The sequence below is a fragment of the Pongo pygmaeus genome, chromosome 7, assembly GCF_028885625.2.
Source record: "Pongo pygmaeus isolate AG05252 chromosome 7, NHGRI_mPonPyg2-v2.0_pri, whole genome shotgun sequence".
NCBI lineage: Eukaryota > Metazoa > Chordata > Mammalia > Primates > Hominidae > Pongo > Pongo pygmaeus.
In genome coordinates this window covers 38,416,102-38,429,870 of record NC_072380.2, presented here as the reverse complement: position 1 = coordinate 38,429,870, position 13,769 = coordinate 38,416,102, and the positions used below count along the sequence as shown (strand labels likewise).

The 13,769-nt window shown below is 43.1% G+C and overlaps 1 protein-coding gene and 1 non-coding gene across 2 annotated transcripts; both read left to right on the top strand.

Moving 5' to 3' along the window:
* The first annotated feature begins 14 nt into the window (after window positions 1–14).
* Window positions 15–13,097, top strand: LSM1 (LSM1 homolog, mRNA degradation associated). The gene is made up of 4 exons (XM_054498603.2): window positions 15–227; window positions 4,460–4,528; window positions 6,595–6,710; window positions 12,590–13,097. Exons 1-4 carry the CDS (start codon window positions 182–184, stop codon window positions 12,758–12,760), a joined length of 402 nt encoding a protein of 133 aa, XP_054354578.1. The 5' UTR covers window positions 15–181; the 3' UTR covers window positions 12,761–13,097.
* Window positions 10,318–10,423, top strand: LOC129043238 (U6 spliceosomal RNA). The gene has a single exon (XR_008504344.1). It is a non-coding gene; the product is annotated as a U6 spliceosomal RNA (small nuclear RNA).
* Window positions 13,098–13,769: the final 672 nt, after the last annotated feature.

The following is a 13,769-nucleotide window of genomic DNA, read 5'->3' as shown; positions in this document are numbered from 1 at the left end:
GTGAGGGTAATATGGAGGAGCTTCCGGCAGGCCCCGGCGGCTGAAAGCCGGGGCAGAAGTGCTGGTCTGGGTCGGGATTCCGGGCTCGGTCCCGCCGAGGCGGCGACTGCGGTAGGAGGGAGGAGGTTTTGGACGCGCTGGCTTCCCGCCGCTGTGCATTGCAGCATTATTTCAGTTCAAAATGAACTATATGCCTGGCACCGCCAGCCTCATCGAGGACATTGACAGTGAGTAGTTCATCTCCTCCCGGTGGAACCTGGGGTGAGACCCTTCCTCTCGGGCGAGCGCTTCTTCCGAAGAAGCTTGTAGAATGAGTCCCGGGCGGGGCCGGTGTGTTCTGAGCTCAATCCGGGCGTTCCGCGTCGATGTCCTCCACAGCTGCGGTACACACGGCTTGCCCACCTAGTAGCCTGCTGCTACTTCTGCCCCTCGCAGCCTCCGCCAGCCCTCTAGCTGGTGAGCCCCAAGCGATGGAACTCATTCTTGCTTCCGTGGGTCGCGGCAGCAGAGGCCCGAACACGAAAGAAGCCCGTGGGGGGGGCTTCTCCCCCGTCCACTCCTACCTGCAGTATTTCGAAGTATCAGCGTGTTACCGGTGGATGGATCGGAATACCTAGAGAGAGGATTCATTAAAAAGCGAAAATATTAAGACAGCGGCAGTTGGACTTAATTGGCAGTAAATGTAGGCGCTCTACGGTGTGGCCATTTGCTAGCTTATTTTACTGTGAGGGTCATTAGCACCTTCAGGTTATTGTAGTAAAGACCACTGTTAGACATGGTATTGACTTTTCTGGAAAGACCAAATCACTTGCAACCTTTTTTTTTTTTTTTTTTAAAGAAGTTTACTTTTGCTTTTACTGAGAAGACCTCCCTTATTCCTAGTTTTTGTCCGGAAGAGGAGCTCAGTCCTATACAAAAGCGAAAAGAACCGCCTGCAGTTGTCCTGGCTTTCCTTTTTTCTGAATTCCGTCTGTGCATTATTCCTCAAGCAACATTTTTTATTGTTTTAATCATGTGATCTTTCTCATTAACTTGTTTCAAGATGATTTACACATAGTTTTAAACAAGTTGCAATCGGCTCCGTCACTCTGTGAATATGCAATTTAGAATCTGTGGTTAAAATTTCATTTTATGGGCCTGGCGCGGTGGCTCACGCCTGTAATCCCAGCACTTTGGGAGGCCGAGGCGGGCAGATCGCCTGAGGTCGGGATTTCAAGACCAGCCTAGCCAACATGGTGAAACCCCGTCCCTACAATTAGCTGGGCACTATGGCGGTGCCTGTAATCCCAGCTACTCGGGAGGCTGAGGCGGGAGAATCGCTTGAACCCGGGAGGAGAAGATTGCAGTGAGCCGAGATCGCACCATTGCACTCCAGCCTGAGCGACAGAGCAAGACTCCGTCTCAAAAAGAAAAAAAAAAAATCATTTTATGGTTGACAGATCTTTTTTCTTTTTCTTTTTCTTTTTTTTTTTTTTTTTTTTTGAGACGGAGTCTTGCTCTGTCGCCCAGGCTGTAGTGCAGTGGCGCGATCTCGACTCACTGGAACCTCCACCTCCCGGGTTTAAACGATTCTTGTGCCTCAGCCTCCCAAGTAACTGGGATTACAGGCGCCTGCCAGCACGCCCAGCTAATTTTTGCATTTTTTGGTAGAGATGAGGTTTCGCCATGCTGGGCAGGCTGGTCTCCAACTCCTGACCTCAGGTGATCCACCCACCTCGGCTTCCCAGGGTGCTGAGATTACAGGCATGAGCCACCGCCTCCGGCCGACAGATCATTTTTTTAAACACAAATTACTTATTGTGCTGTGTAAGGGAAATGTAGTGTAATTGGACTAAATATATATTAACATCTATATGAACCTGTTATGTGTAAGGATGTTTTATTTTAGTTGCTTGAGGATGCTCTTTTGCCCTCATCTCTCCTTATATATCCTCTAACACATCCTGCCATTTTACTAAAAATCAGTTTTGCTCTTTGGCCCTCTAACCCCTACCTCTTTGTAGATTCTAGACCCCCTACTTTATGAAAACTTTGAAGCCATTTGATATGCACCCTTTGCTCCCCAACCCTAACACACAGTTTCCTCCCTGTCTTTCTGTATTTTCACCCATCCTTTAATTTGAGTAGGAAGGATTCCTCCGTTTTTGTCTGTCTGTTGTTACTGTCTCCTGTCACTGCTTCTGGAACCTTTTTTTCGTTGTTATCCTTTTTCTTTTATATCCTCTGTCTCCCCAACCCCTGCGTTCTTCCCCTCATATGTGTTACTGTCTATCCATCTCAAATATTTTCTCTGTTCTCTTCATCATATTCCCATCCCTTTTTTCATATCTTTATCCCCAAATCTCGAGTCATTTTCATTTTGTCTGTTTCTTGACCACCTTCAATAGAATACTTACATTACTCCTGCAATCTAATTTTTAATCCTGAACACATTACTCAAGCTGCATTCTTCAAAGTTATTCGTCTAAGGTCTTCTTCTGTGTTCTCTCTCCTTTGCAGCACTGTGATACTCTCCCCACCAGGTTCTTTCTCTTCTCTTGATTTCTCTAGCAACTGGTACTTGGTGATTTTCTTACCTCTCTGGCCCTTACTGTTCTCCAAAATAGATGGTCACTTGGATTACATGTGGCCTACTTTAAATCTTTAGTAGATCTCCTGTACTTTAGTAATTTTATATCATCTTTTTGTAGATTTATCCAAAATTGCTTTCTCTAATCTTGATGTCTTTGGTTTTCCAGTCTTACTGTTTCCAACTATCTGCGTATGTTTCTATGTAAGTGTCCTGATAGCACTTTAGAATCACAAAGAGCTAATAACCTTCACCCTGAGCTTGCTAATTTTATTCCCAACTCTTGGTAAATAGTTTTGTGATATCTCATAAAACTCCTACATCTTTACCTCACATCTTCAGCACCCCATCCTCTCACACATACCCACTTATACAAACTCAATAAACAGACGACATCACTTAATGTTTACTTGTTCCCTATGAAGTCAAATCCAGATGCAGCCTGCCCCCAGTACTTTTCTGACTTTATCTACTGTTTTTTCCCTTCACACCCTCAGCTTTTAGCTAAACATGGATGTATAGCCCTTTTTTCCTCCTCTTTAATTTACAGATTTCCTTCTCCCCCCCCCCGCCCCCTTCCTATCACTCTTCTCATGCCCTAAAATTATCTACCTTTTAAGGTCCAACTCTGATACCTCCTTCAGAAATACAGCTTCTCTCTCTGTAGTCTCATATAATTAAGATTTGCTTTCTGTGGTACTTATTTATAGCGCAAGGAAGAGTATAAATTCCTTCAGGGCAGAGTCACTGTCTTTTTCCTCTGTTCTGCATCTAGAAAGTACTTTAGGCATGGAATGAAAGAAATTTTGCTGGGTGTGCTAGTAACTGGCTTATTTTCATTCTTCAGTGTCAGCTCAAAGTCGCCTCTTCAGAGAGGCTTTCCCTTGCCACCCTTCCTTCTGTAACCACTTCTCTCCCTTCATCATACTGCCTTGCTAGTTTATTATTCTATTGTCCTAATCACAATAGGTTATTTTCTTATTTATTTGTCCTCCTCCAACATGAATATAAATTCATAAGGTTGGTGACTTTCTAAGTCTCATTCTCTACTGTATGTCTAGACCCCAGAACAGCACATGCCCTCTCAGTAAACATTGAATTTCTGCTCTAGCTTATTGTTAGTCTTCATTTTAAATGCCTGAAGCATTGTGTTTTTATTTAAAGCATTCCCTGGTTACAAACAAAATGTGAGATAGAAGCTCGTCTTTTGCGGACAAAATAATTCTACAAATAAGATAATAAGAGTCATCTAGACTAAATTTGTAGATATAAAAACTGACATGACACTGAGATGGTTTAAGTGTCAAACATAAGGGTCTTTGGCGAGGCGCCATGGCTCACGACTGTAATCCCAGCATTTTGGGAGGCCAAGGTGGATGGATCATCTGAAGTCAGGAGTTCGAGACCAGCCTGGCCAACATGGTGATACCCCATCTCTACTAAAAATACGAAAATTAGCCAGGCATGGTGGCGAACTCCTGTAGTCCCAGCTGCTAAGGAGGCTGAGGCAGGAGGATCGCTTGAACCTGGGAGGCAGAGGTTGTAGTAAGCCGAGATTGTGCCACTGCACTGCAGCCTGGGTGACAGAGTGAGACTCTGTTTCAAAAAAGAAAAAAAAAAAACCAACATAAGGGTCTAGAGCCAGCTAGTCAGGCTTCGTGGTGCCACACCCTGTCCTTTTCCCACTCTGCCACACTGCTCTGATTCTCTTCACTACTGATGTTATCTAAATCCGGGCTGTTGTGCTGCTTTCTTCGGTTTTCCAATGAACTTGAACTTCACGTTAAATGCATTGGCCGAGGAAGTGGTACAGCTTAAACTTAATTATTATCCTAAATACTTGCTGAACTTGTCAGTTTTCATTTAAAAGATTTTTTCCTCTCTCCCCAGAAAAGCACTTGGTTCTGCTTCGAGATGGAAGGACGCTTATAGGCTTTTTAAGAAGCATTGATCAATTTGGTATGTATTAATTTATGGACATCTCTTATACTCTGGATAATAACAGCTGCCCATTGCATTTTTTGTTAGTTAATATTGAAATCTACAACTTTTTCACATGTGTGACATAGTAGGACTGATTTTAGTGAGTACATCATTGTTTTCTATATATTCAGATTAGGTGGTTCAAAGCTTATATATATTTCCAAGCTCATTTCTAAAACTGGCTTTCAATAGAATCCCCAGTAGGGGGAGCCAAATGATAGAAATAAACAGTCCACCGAAGAGGCTTGTTTTGTTTTGTTTTGTTTTGTTTTGTTTTGTTTTGTTGTGTTTAGATGCGCTCTCACTCGGTCGCCCAGGCTGGAGTGCAGTGGCACAATCTTGGCTCACTGCAACCTCCGCCTCCTGGGTTCAAGCGATTCTTGTGCCTCAGCCTCCCAAGTAGCTGGGATTACAGGCTCCAGCCACCACACCCAGCTAATTTTTGTATTTTTAGTAGAGACGGGGTTTCGCCATGTTGGCCAGGCTGGTTTTGAACTCCTGACCTTAGGTGATCCACCCACCCGGCTGAGCTGGGCAGTTGTTCTGCTCCTCATGGCTTTTGGACAGTCCCTTGGTGTCTAGAAGGTGAGTCAGCTGGTTTGAAGGAGCTTCACTCACATGTCTGGTGCATCGGTGGGGACAGCTGGAAGGCTGGTCTTAGTTCCCATAGTGCTGGGATTACAGGCGTGAGCCATTGTGCCCAGCCCAAGGCTGCTTATTTCTAAATTGGCAGGGTATAATGACTTCAGAGCAGTTCCGGAAGTGAAGGTAATCCCTCCCTAGCCAATGAAAATTGGGTAGAAGGCATTTCCTGTATTTTAAGGACCCCAACATTAAGCTTAATACTTTACATATAGGGATGCATTGGAATAAGAGGCCTCTGTCTTTTTTTTGCATCCTGCATTTTTCTTAAGTTAAAAGATTATGTTTCCTTCTGTTTCAAGGAACTTCATGTTCATGCTAACATTTATTTGATATCTGTGAGATCACTGGATTTGAGCATGAGGAAGAAACGTAATTAAAACACTTAAAAGGATTATGGAAGATATGAACATAGATTTCTCCTTTACTTCAAATAGGACAAGTAGTACTAATTGAAAGAGGAAAAATAATTATTGTTAACAAATTGGAGTCCTGATTCTTAAGTCAGATTCATCAGAGTACTTTGAGGGAAAGATAGTGAATATTAAGTTGACTTTTAGATTACAAATATAGTTATCTGTCAAGGTGAAAAAATAGGTTTTTGCTGTATTATAACCCATGGATACCTGCATTGGGTTAAATGAATCCTAATTACTAAAACAAAGTTGAATCTTCAGCAGATCATCGCATACACACCCACACAAAAAGAAAAGCTGTTTCTTTCCAGAAAACAAAGTTTTGATCTCTGTGGTTGTTTAGGCCCAAGTTTTCCAAGTTCCTTATTCATTTATATTTTCCTATGGCTTTTTTGGTATTAGCAATTAACTGATAAAGGAATTTATTTCTCTTATTTCTGCCGTCATTCATGTATTAGCCCAACATAATCCCAGACGTCTCCTAACTGGTATGTCTTACTCAATGAAATAGGAGAAGATTATTTGAAATTTTAGCCTTCCCCAGAATTAGAAAGCTTGGGGGCCTGGCACTGTGGCTCACGCCTGTAATCCCAGCACTTTGGAAGGCCGAGGTGGGCGGATCACAAGGTCAGGAGTTCAAGACCAGCCTGGCCAATATGGTGATCCCTGTCTCTACTAAAAATACAGAATTAGCCGGGAGTGGTGGCAGGCCCCTGTAGTCCCAGCTACTCCGGAGTCTGAGGCAGGAGAATTGCTTGAACTGGGAGGCGGAGGTTGCAGTGAGCTGAGGTCGCGCCACTGCAGTCCAGCCTGGGTGACAGAGCGAGACTCGGTCTCAAAAAATACATAAATAAATAAAAATAATTAGCTTGGAAATCATGTTTACCTAAATCTTTTCTGTTCAAAATAACTGATTATTGAGTTATGGGCCTTTACTCAATAGTTTAAACTAAATAGCTTTCTTTTTTCCCTATACACTTATAGCAAACTTAGTGCTACATCAGACTGTGGAGCGTATTCATGTGGGCAAAAAATACGGTGATATTCCTCGAGGGATTTTTGTGGTCAGAGGAGAAAATGTGGTCCTACTAGGAGAAATAGTAAGTGAAAACTATTAAGCTGCTGTAGATCTTCATATTCGTGCTAGTTAGACTTCTTTTTTTGTCTTTTCAAAAGAGAATAAAAATATTTTCCACATTTTATCTGGCTTCTCATAGGCAACTACCAAATTAGTTTAGGGAAGCTACAGAGAATACTTAACTTTGTTTCAGTGCCTTAACAAATGTGTTCATTAATATATTTGTTTAATAGCAGAAAATTGACAAAGCTTGATTTATATATGCTGGGGAAGGTGTGACTTACATACGTTGGAATATTTTGCAGTCATTTAAACAATTGGTTACAAGTAGTTTTTCATGGCATAAAGCTAATGCACAGTATTTGAGGGAAGCACATATTGCCTGTACAGTACAATGTGATATCCGTATTAGTAAAGGGGGAAAGGGCAAGAGTGGCTATAGGAAAAGCTTTTCCATTACCTATCCCAAGAATGGAGTTCAGTCTTGGATCCTTAGCTCACAGCCAGGGAAAGGGTATTTTGGCATCTGTGCCAGAAAGACCAGCTGGCAGGTGAAAGGTTAAATCCGATTTTCTGAGGTGTTGTTGCTGTAGGTCTTCGTGTGTGCAGACATACACACACACACCCCTACTAGAAGTACTCAGATATTTTTTTAAGTATCTTATTTAAAACCTTTGATTTCATCTTGCTATTTCTGATTATTGGGTTTGCAAGGAAAATAAAAATCTCTTCAAGAGTAGTTGAAATTAAGGGTTGAACCAGCACTGTCTTCTTTTTTCTTACCAAAAACTTTGGTGTTTGCTTAATTTTTAAAGTTTTTAATACTGTTTTCTAAATACCTAGCCATGTCTTAAATTTGCAGAAATCTTTAGAGTGGTTTCATTTGTAGCCATTTTTAACAGCCATTTGAGAAAGCAAGGAGATAATTCTGCCAGGGTTGGGTTGGTTCAGAGACCTCATACTGGAAATAGCTAGAAATGACTAATCCAGACTATCAATACTGCCCAAGTGCTGCCGTGAAATATATGAAATATCTTTTTCTTACTTATAAAATATTTTTGTAGTTTGTAATTTTAGTTCAGTGTATCATTTCTTGCATGTTTAAGCAGCAGAAATTGTTTTTTGTTTTTTGGGTTTTTTTTTTTTTTTCTTTTGAGACAGAGTTTTGCTCCTGTTGCCCAGGCTGGAGTGCAATGGCATGATCTCAGCTCACTGCAACTTCTGCCTCCCAGGTTCAAGCGATCCTCCTGCCTCAGCCTCCCGAGTAGCTGGGATTACAGGTGCCCACTACCACGCCCAGCTAATTTTTGTATTTTTAGTAGAGACAGGGTTTCACTATGTTGGCCAGGCTGGTCTCGAACTCCTGACCTCAGGCAATCTACCCGCCTCGGCCTCCCAGTGTGCTTGGATTACAGGCATGAGCCACCGCGCCCAGCCAAGCAGCAGAAATTGTTATCTTCTTGTGTCGCATAAAGGCTAAAACAAGGCCAGGCGCGGTGGCTCACGCCTGTAATCCCAGCACTTTGGGAGGCTGAGACGGGCAGATCACAAGGTCAGGAGATCGAGACCATCCTGGCTAACACAGTGAAACCCCATCCCTACTAAAATACAAAAAAGTTAGCCGGCCGTGGTGGCGGGCGCCTGTAATCCCAGCTACTCGGGAGGCTGAGGTAGGAGAATGGTGTGAACCTGGGAGGCGGGGCTTACAGTGAGTCGAGATCATGCCACTGCACTCCAGCCTGGGCGACAGAGCAAGATTCCGTCTCAAAAAAAAAAAAAAGTCTGAAAGCACCTAGTACCCATGGTACCCATGGGGAGATACTAAATGACTGTAAAGTAGTCTGCCAGTACTTTTTTTCTTCCAGAGATGGGGTCTCACTATGTTGCCCAGGCTAGATTCAAACTCCTAGGCTTAGGCAAGCCTCCTGTCTCAGTCTCCCAAGTAGCTGGGACTATAGGTACATGCCACTATGCTTGATACTGCTAGTATATAGGGGAGCTGACCCATCTCTGCGTGGTGGGGTTATAGATGATTTTTAAAAATACTTTTCTGAATTTAATTTTGAAGAGGCAACATATCAGAGGAAAAGACTTAAGTTAAAATACTGGGGTGGGTGCAGTGGCTCACATCTGTAATCCCAGTACTTTGGGAGGCTGAGGCAGGCAGATCGCTTAAGCCCCAAGAGACCAGCCTGGGCAACATGGCCAAACCCTGTCTTTACAAAAAAATACAAAAATTAGCCAGGGGTGATGGTGCACATCACCAGTCCCAGCTACTTGGGAGGCTGAGGTGGGAGATTCACCTGAGCTCAGGGAGGTCGAGGCTACAGTGAGCCATGATTGTACCACTGCACTCCAACCTGGGTAACAGAGCAAGACTGTCTCAAAAAAATATTCATAGATATGCTTCTGTTTTATAGTAGTAAACGTAGCAGACATGCTTTTTATACTGGTTACATTGGCACAAAGTTACATCTAAGTAGATGTGTGTGTTGGTGTAGTGAAAGAAGTGAACGTGTTTGTTCTTGAAGTTTGGTTGTTTCCTTGGATCCCTTTTGTGAGGAAAAGTTCCCTTTTTAAAAAAATATGTTATGGTTTGGATGCTGCAGAAGTTTTACAGGGGTACCACTGGAGAAACATGGTTCCAGGAATGCCTGCATGGTTATGTGAATCAGCAGTCAGGAGAAATTATGTACCAACCCCAGAGGAATTCATACATAGAAATCAGTTTCTATAAACACTATATTGGTTAAGAAATCCCTGAATTCTGCCTCAAGGATGATGAAGATGACACAGCATTAAGTAATAAGACTGTTGGGAAGAAGCAGCAACAGCAGCATGAATTGCTCAGCAAGTCACATACTGAAAAGCCCAAGAGGCAATGCATTAGGCCGAGAACACTGTGCTCTCTTTAGCTGCTACTCATGGGTTGGGAGGGCAGGTGGTAATATATACTTTGCTGGGTGCTGTTAACTTTGGACCCAGAGCAGGGCTTGCTTATGTAATTTGTGTGGCTTTCATTGTAACTTCTGTGGTGAGAGTCCTCTCTCTGTCTGATAATGCCACTGCCTGTGGGTTCTGAGACCTTGGCAGCATGTGGTGATAGTATGCAGGCCAGAGCATCTGGAGAAGTTGTGTGTCAATACCATCCCAAACTTTATCATTGAAAGTCATAGAGGAGGGTAAGAAACAGGAATACTTTGTATAGGCTTTCCATCTTACAAAAACACCAAATAATACCTGTACATTCATTTTAAGGATAATAAGCTGAATCTGTGGATAGTGAGATACTTTTTTAGCAAGGTTCTTCTGCATTATGACATAGGTTAGCAAATGTTTATAAGGGCCAGGCACAGTGGCTCACACTTTGAGAGGCCAAGGCAAGAGGATGCTTGAGGCCAGAAGTTTGAGACCAGCCTGGGCAACATAGCAAGACCCCATCTCTACAAAAAGAAAAAAGATTTAATGCCAGATGTGGTGGCACATGCCTGTAGTTCCAGCTACTTAGGAGGCTGAGGCAGGAGGATCACTTCAGCCCAAGAGTTTCAGATCATGGTGAGCTGTGATCGTGCCACTGTACTCCACCCTGGGCAACAGAGCAAAATCCTGTCTCTAAAAAAATGAAAAATGTGCTCACATTGGCAGCACGTATACTAAATTGGAACAACGCAGAGAAGATTAGCATGTCCCCTGCATAAGGATGACACGCAAATTCATGAAGTCTTCTATATCTTTAAAAGTAATTAATGAAAAATGTTTATAAAGCATTCAAAAATAAAAATATTAAGCATACTATGCCACATTTAAGTGAAAAAACGAATTACAGTCAATATTTGCATTGTGGGTTTTTGGGAGGGGTTTGTTTTTGAGGCAACGTCTCACTTTGTTATCTAGGCTGACTGCAGTGGTGTGATCACAGCTCACTGCAGCCTCAAACTCCTGGGCTCAAGTGATCCTCCCGGCTCAGCCTCCTGAGTAGCTGGGACTATAGGTACACATCACCACGCCCAGCTAATTTTTTATTTTTTACTTTTTATTTTTTTTTCCTTTTGAGACAGAGTCTCACTCTGTCACCCAGGATAGAGTGCAGTGGTGTGATCTTGGCTCACTGCAACCTCTGCCTCCTGGATTCAAGTGATTCTCGTGCCTCAGCTTCCCGAGTAGCTGGGATTACAAGTGTGAGCCACCACGCCTAGCTGGGTTGGTTTTTTTTTAAGTCAGTATATATGTAGAAAAATTGTAGGGATATTATCAAAATGTTAATCCTCCATACTGGAATTATGGATAATTTTTAAATTTTCCTTGTTTGTCTATTTTCCATATTATCTACAATGAGCATGTATTTTTTAAATAAGGAATTTTTTATTAGGCAACAATTTTTTGTTTTTGTTTTTTTTTTGAGATGGAGTTTTACTCTTGTCACCCAGGCTGGAGTGCAATGGCGTGATCTCCGCTCACTGCAACCTCCGCCTCCCAGGTTCAAGTGCTTCTCCTGCCTCAGCCTCCCAAGTAGCTGGGATTACAGGCGCCTGCCACCATGCCCGGCTAATTTTTTTTTGTAGTTTTAGTAGAGATGGGATTTTGCCATGTTGGCCCGACTGGTCTCGAACTACTGGCCTCAAGTGATCCGCCCGCTTCGGCCTCCCAATGTGCTGGGATTACAAGCATGTGCCACCATGCCCAACCTAAGCAGCAGTTTTTTAAATAGTGGAGAAAAATATTGGGACCAAATTGGTTTAGTAACCTAAATGGTCTGACGAGGTTCTCCCTAGAAGACTTGTTGCCATAAAGGGAAAAAGAGTCTTGTTATAGTTTAGAGACTACAGAGCTGGTACGGTGGCGCATACCTGTAGCCCTGGCTACTTAGGAGGTGAAGGCAAGAGGATCCCTTTTATTTTTGTCTTTTTACTTTTTTTGAGACGGTCTTGCTCTGTTGCCGAGGCTGGAGTGCAGTGACACATTCATGGCTCACTGCAGCCTTGACCTTCAGCCTCCCAAGCTCAAACAGTCCTTCCACCTCAGCATCCTGAGTAGCTGGAACTGTAAGTGAACACCACCACACCAGCCTTTTTTTTTTCTTTTCTTTTTGGTGGAGTTAGGGTCTCACTGTGTTGCCCAGGCTGGTCTCGAACTCCTAGGCCCAAGTGATCCTCCCACCTCAGCCTCCCAAAGTGCTGGGATTACAACTGTGAGCCACTCCACCCATCCTTAAAATAATTAAAAAAAAAAAAAAAAGTCTTAAGGCCACATTGCCTCAATAACCTCCCTCTTGGATTCTCTACAGTGGGGGAGATAGCTATCTATAAGCAGCCCTAATTTTTTTTTAAAGGAAATTAATCCTGGACTAATAGAAAATTAATCCTGACTAATATGGGATTTTGGATCACATAAAGCTCTGTTATCCAAATACTTACTACTGCCTGTAATCCCAGCATTTTGAGAGGCCAAGGCAGCCAGATCACAAGGTCAGGTTTCGAGACCAGCCTGACCAACGTGGTGAAACCCTGTCTCTACTTAAAATACAAAAATTAGCCAGGTGTGGTGGCACATGCCTGTAATCACAGCTACTCAGGAGGCTGAGGCAGGATATAATCACTTGAACCCAGGAGGTGGAGGTTGCAGTGAGCTCAGATTGTGCCACTGCACTTCAGCCTGGGTGACAGAGAGACTCCATCTTGAAAAAAATATATATATACTGATAACTATTAACCTCATTGTAAGTATGTATCCTATAGTAGTGTTGTCAGGCATTTCTTTGAAAAACTCACCGGTCCCTAGGAGAAGGTCCTGTCACAGTTATGAAAAATAATGTGAGCCTGATAGAGGAATCCATTTGCCTTGAGATCTGTGCTTTCTATTCTTGGTCTTCAGGTGAAGTTTTCAAACCTGTCTCTTTTGTAGGACTTGGAAAAGGAGAGTGACACACCCCTCCAGCAAGTATCCATTGAAGAAATTCTAGAAGAGCAAAGGGTGGAACAGCAGACCAAGCTGGAAGCAGAGAAGTTGAAAGTGCAGGCCCTGAAGGACCGAGGTCTTTCCATTCCTCGAGCAGATACTCTTGATGAGTACTAAGTCTTTTGCCCAGAGGCTGTTGGCTCTTGAAGAGTAGGGGCTGTCGCTGAGTGAAAGTGACATCCTGGCCACCTCACGCATTTGATCAGAGACTGTAGAGTTTTGAAAAGTCACTTTTATTTTTAATTATTTTACATATGCAACATGAAGAAATCGTGTAGGTGGGTTTTTTTTTAAAAAAAATAACAAAATCACTGTTTAAAGAAACAGTGGCATGGACTCCTTCACACGTCACTGTGGCACCAGCAACTACTTCTTTATATTGTTCTTCGTATCCCAAATTAGAGTTTACAGGGACAGTCTTCATTTACTTGTAAATAAAATATGAATCTCAAAAGTGTCATGTTATTTCCAAGTTTGAGTTGCCTGTAATGAATAGATGAAATTAAGCTTCTGCTCTCAAAGGTATAAGCAGTCCACATACTGGGATTTCCCCCTTCAGTCACAGTTTCAAGTAGCTGGCTACTTAGGAAGGAATATTTTTATTCCGATCATCTCAGGGGTCCTCTCCTGTTTCCATGTTTGTATCTGTTTACAAATGTTCGGCAGGGGCAGTGGCTCATGCCTGTAATCCCAGCACTTTGGGAGGCCGAGGCAGGTGGATCACCTGAGGTCGGGAGTTGAAGACCATCCTGACCAACATGGAGAAATCCTGTCTCTACTAAAAATACAAAATTCCCCGGGCGTGGTGGCGCATGCCTGTAATCCCAGCTACTTGGGAGGCTGAGGCAGGAGAATCGCTTGAACCTAGAAGGCGGAGGTTGCGGTGAGCCAAGATTGTGCCATTGCAGTCCAGCCTGGGCAACGAGCAAAACTCCGTCTCAAAAAAAAAAGAGAAATACAAATGTTCAGGCGTGAGGAGGGAGCTTTCAGCTGTTTCCCAGTTAACTGGTTACTGCAGAAGACTCATGTTTGAGAAATGACATCACGGTTGCTCTTGCTCCTGCTTCACCCATGGCTATTCCAAACTAAGTCCCCATGAGACCCAGCATGTTCTTACGGTGGCTTG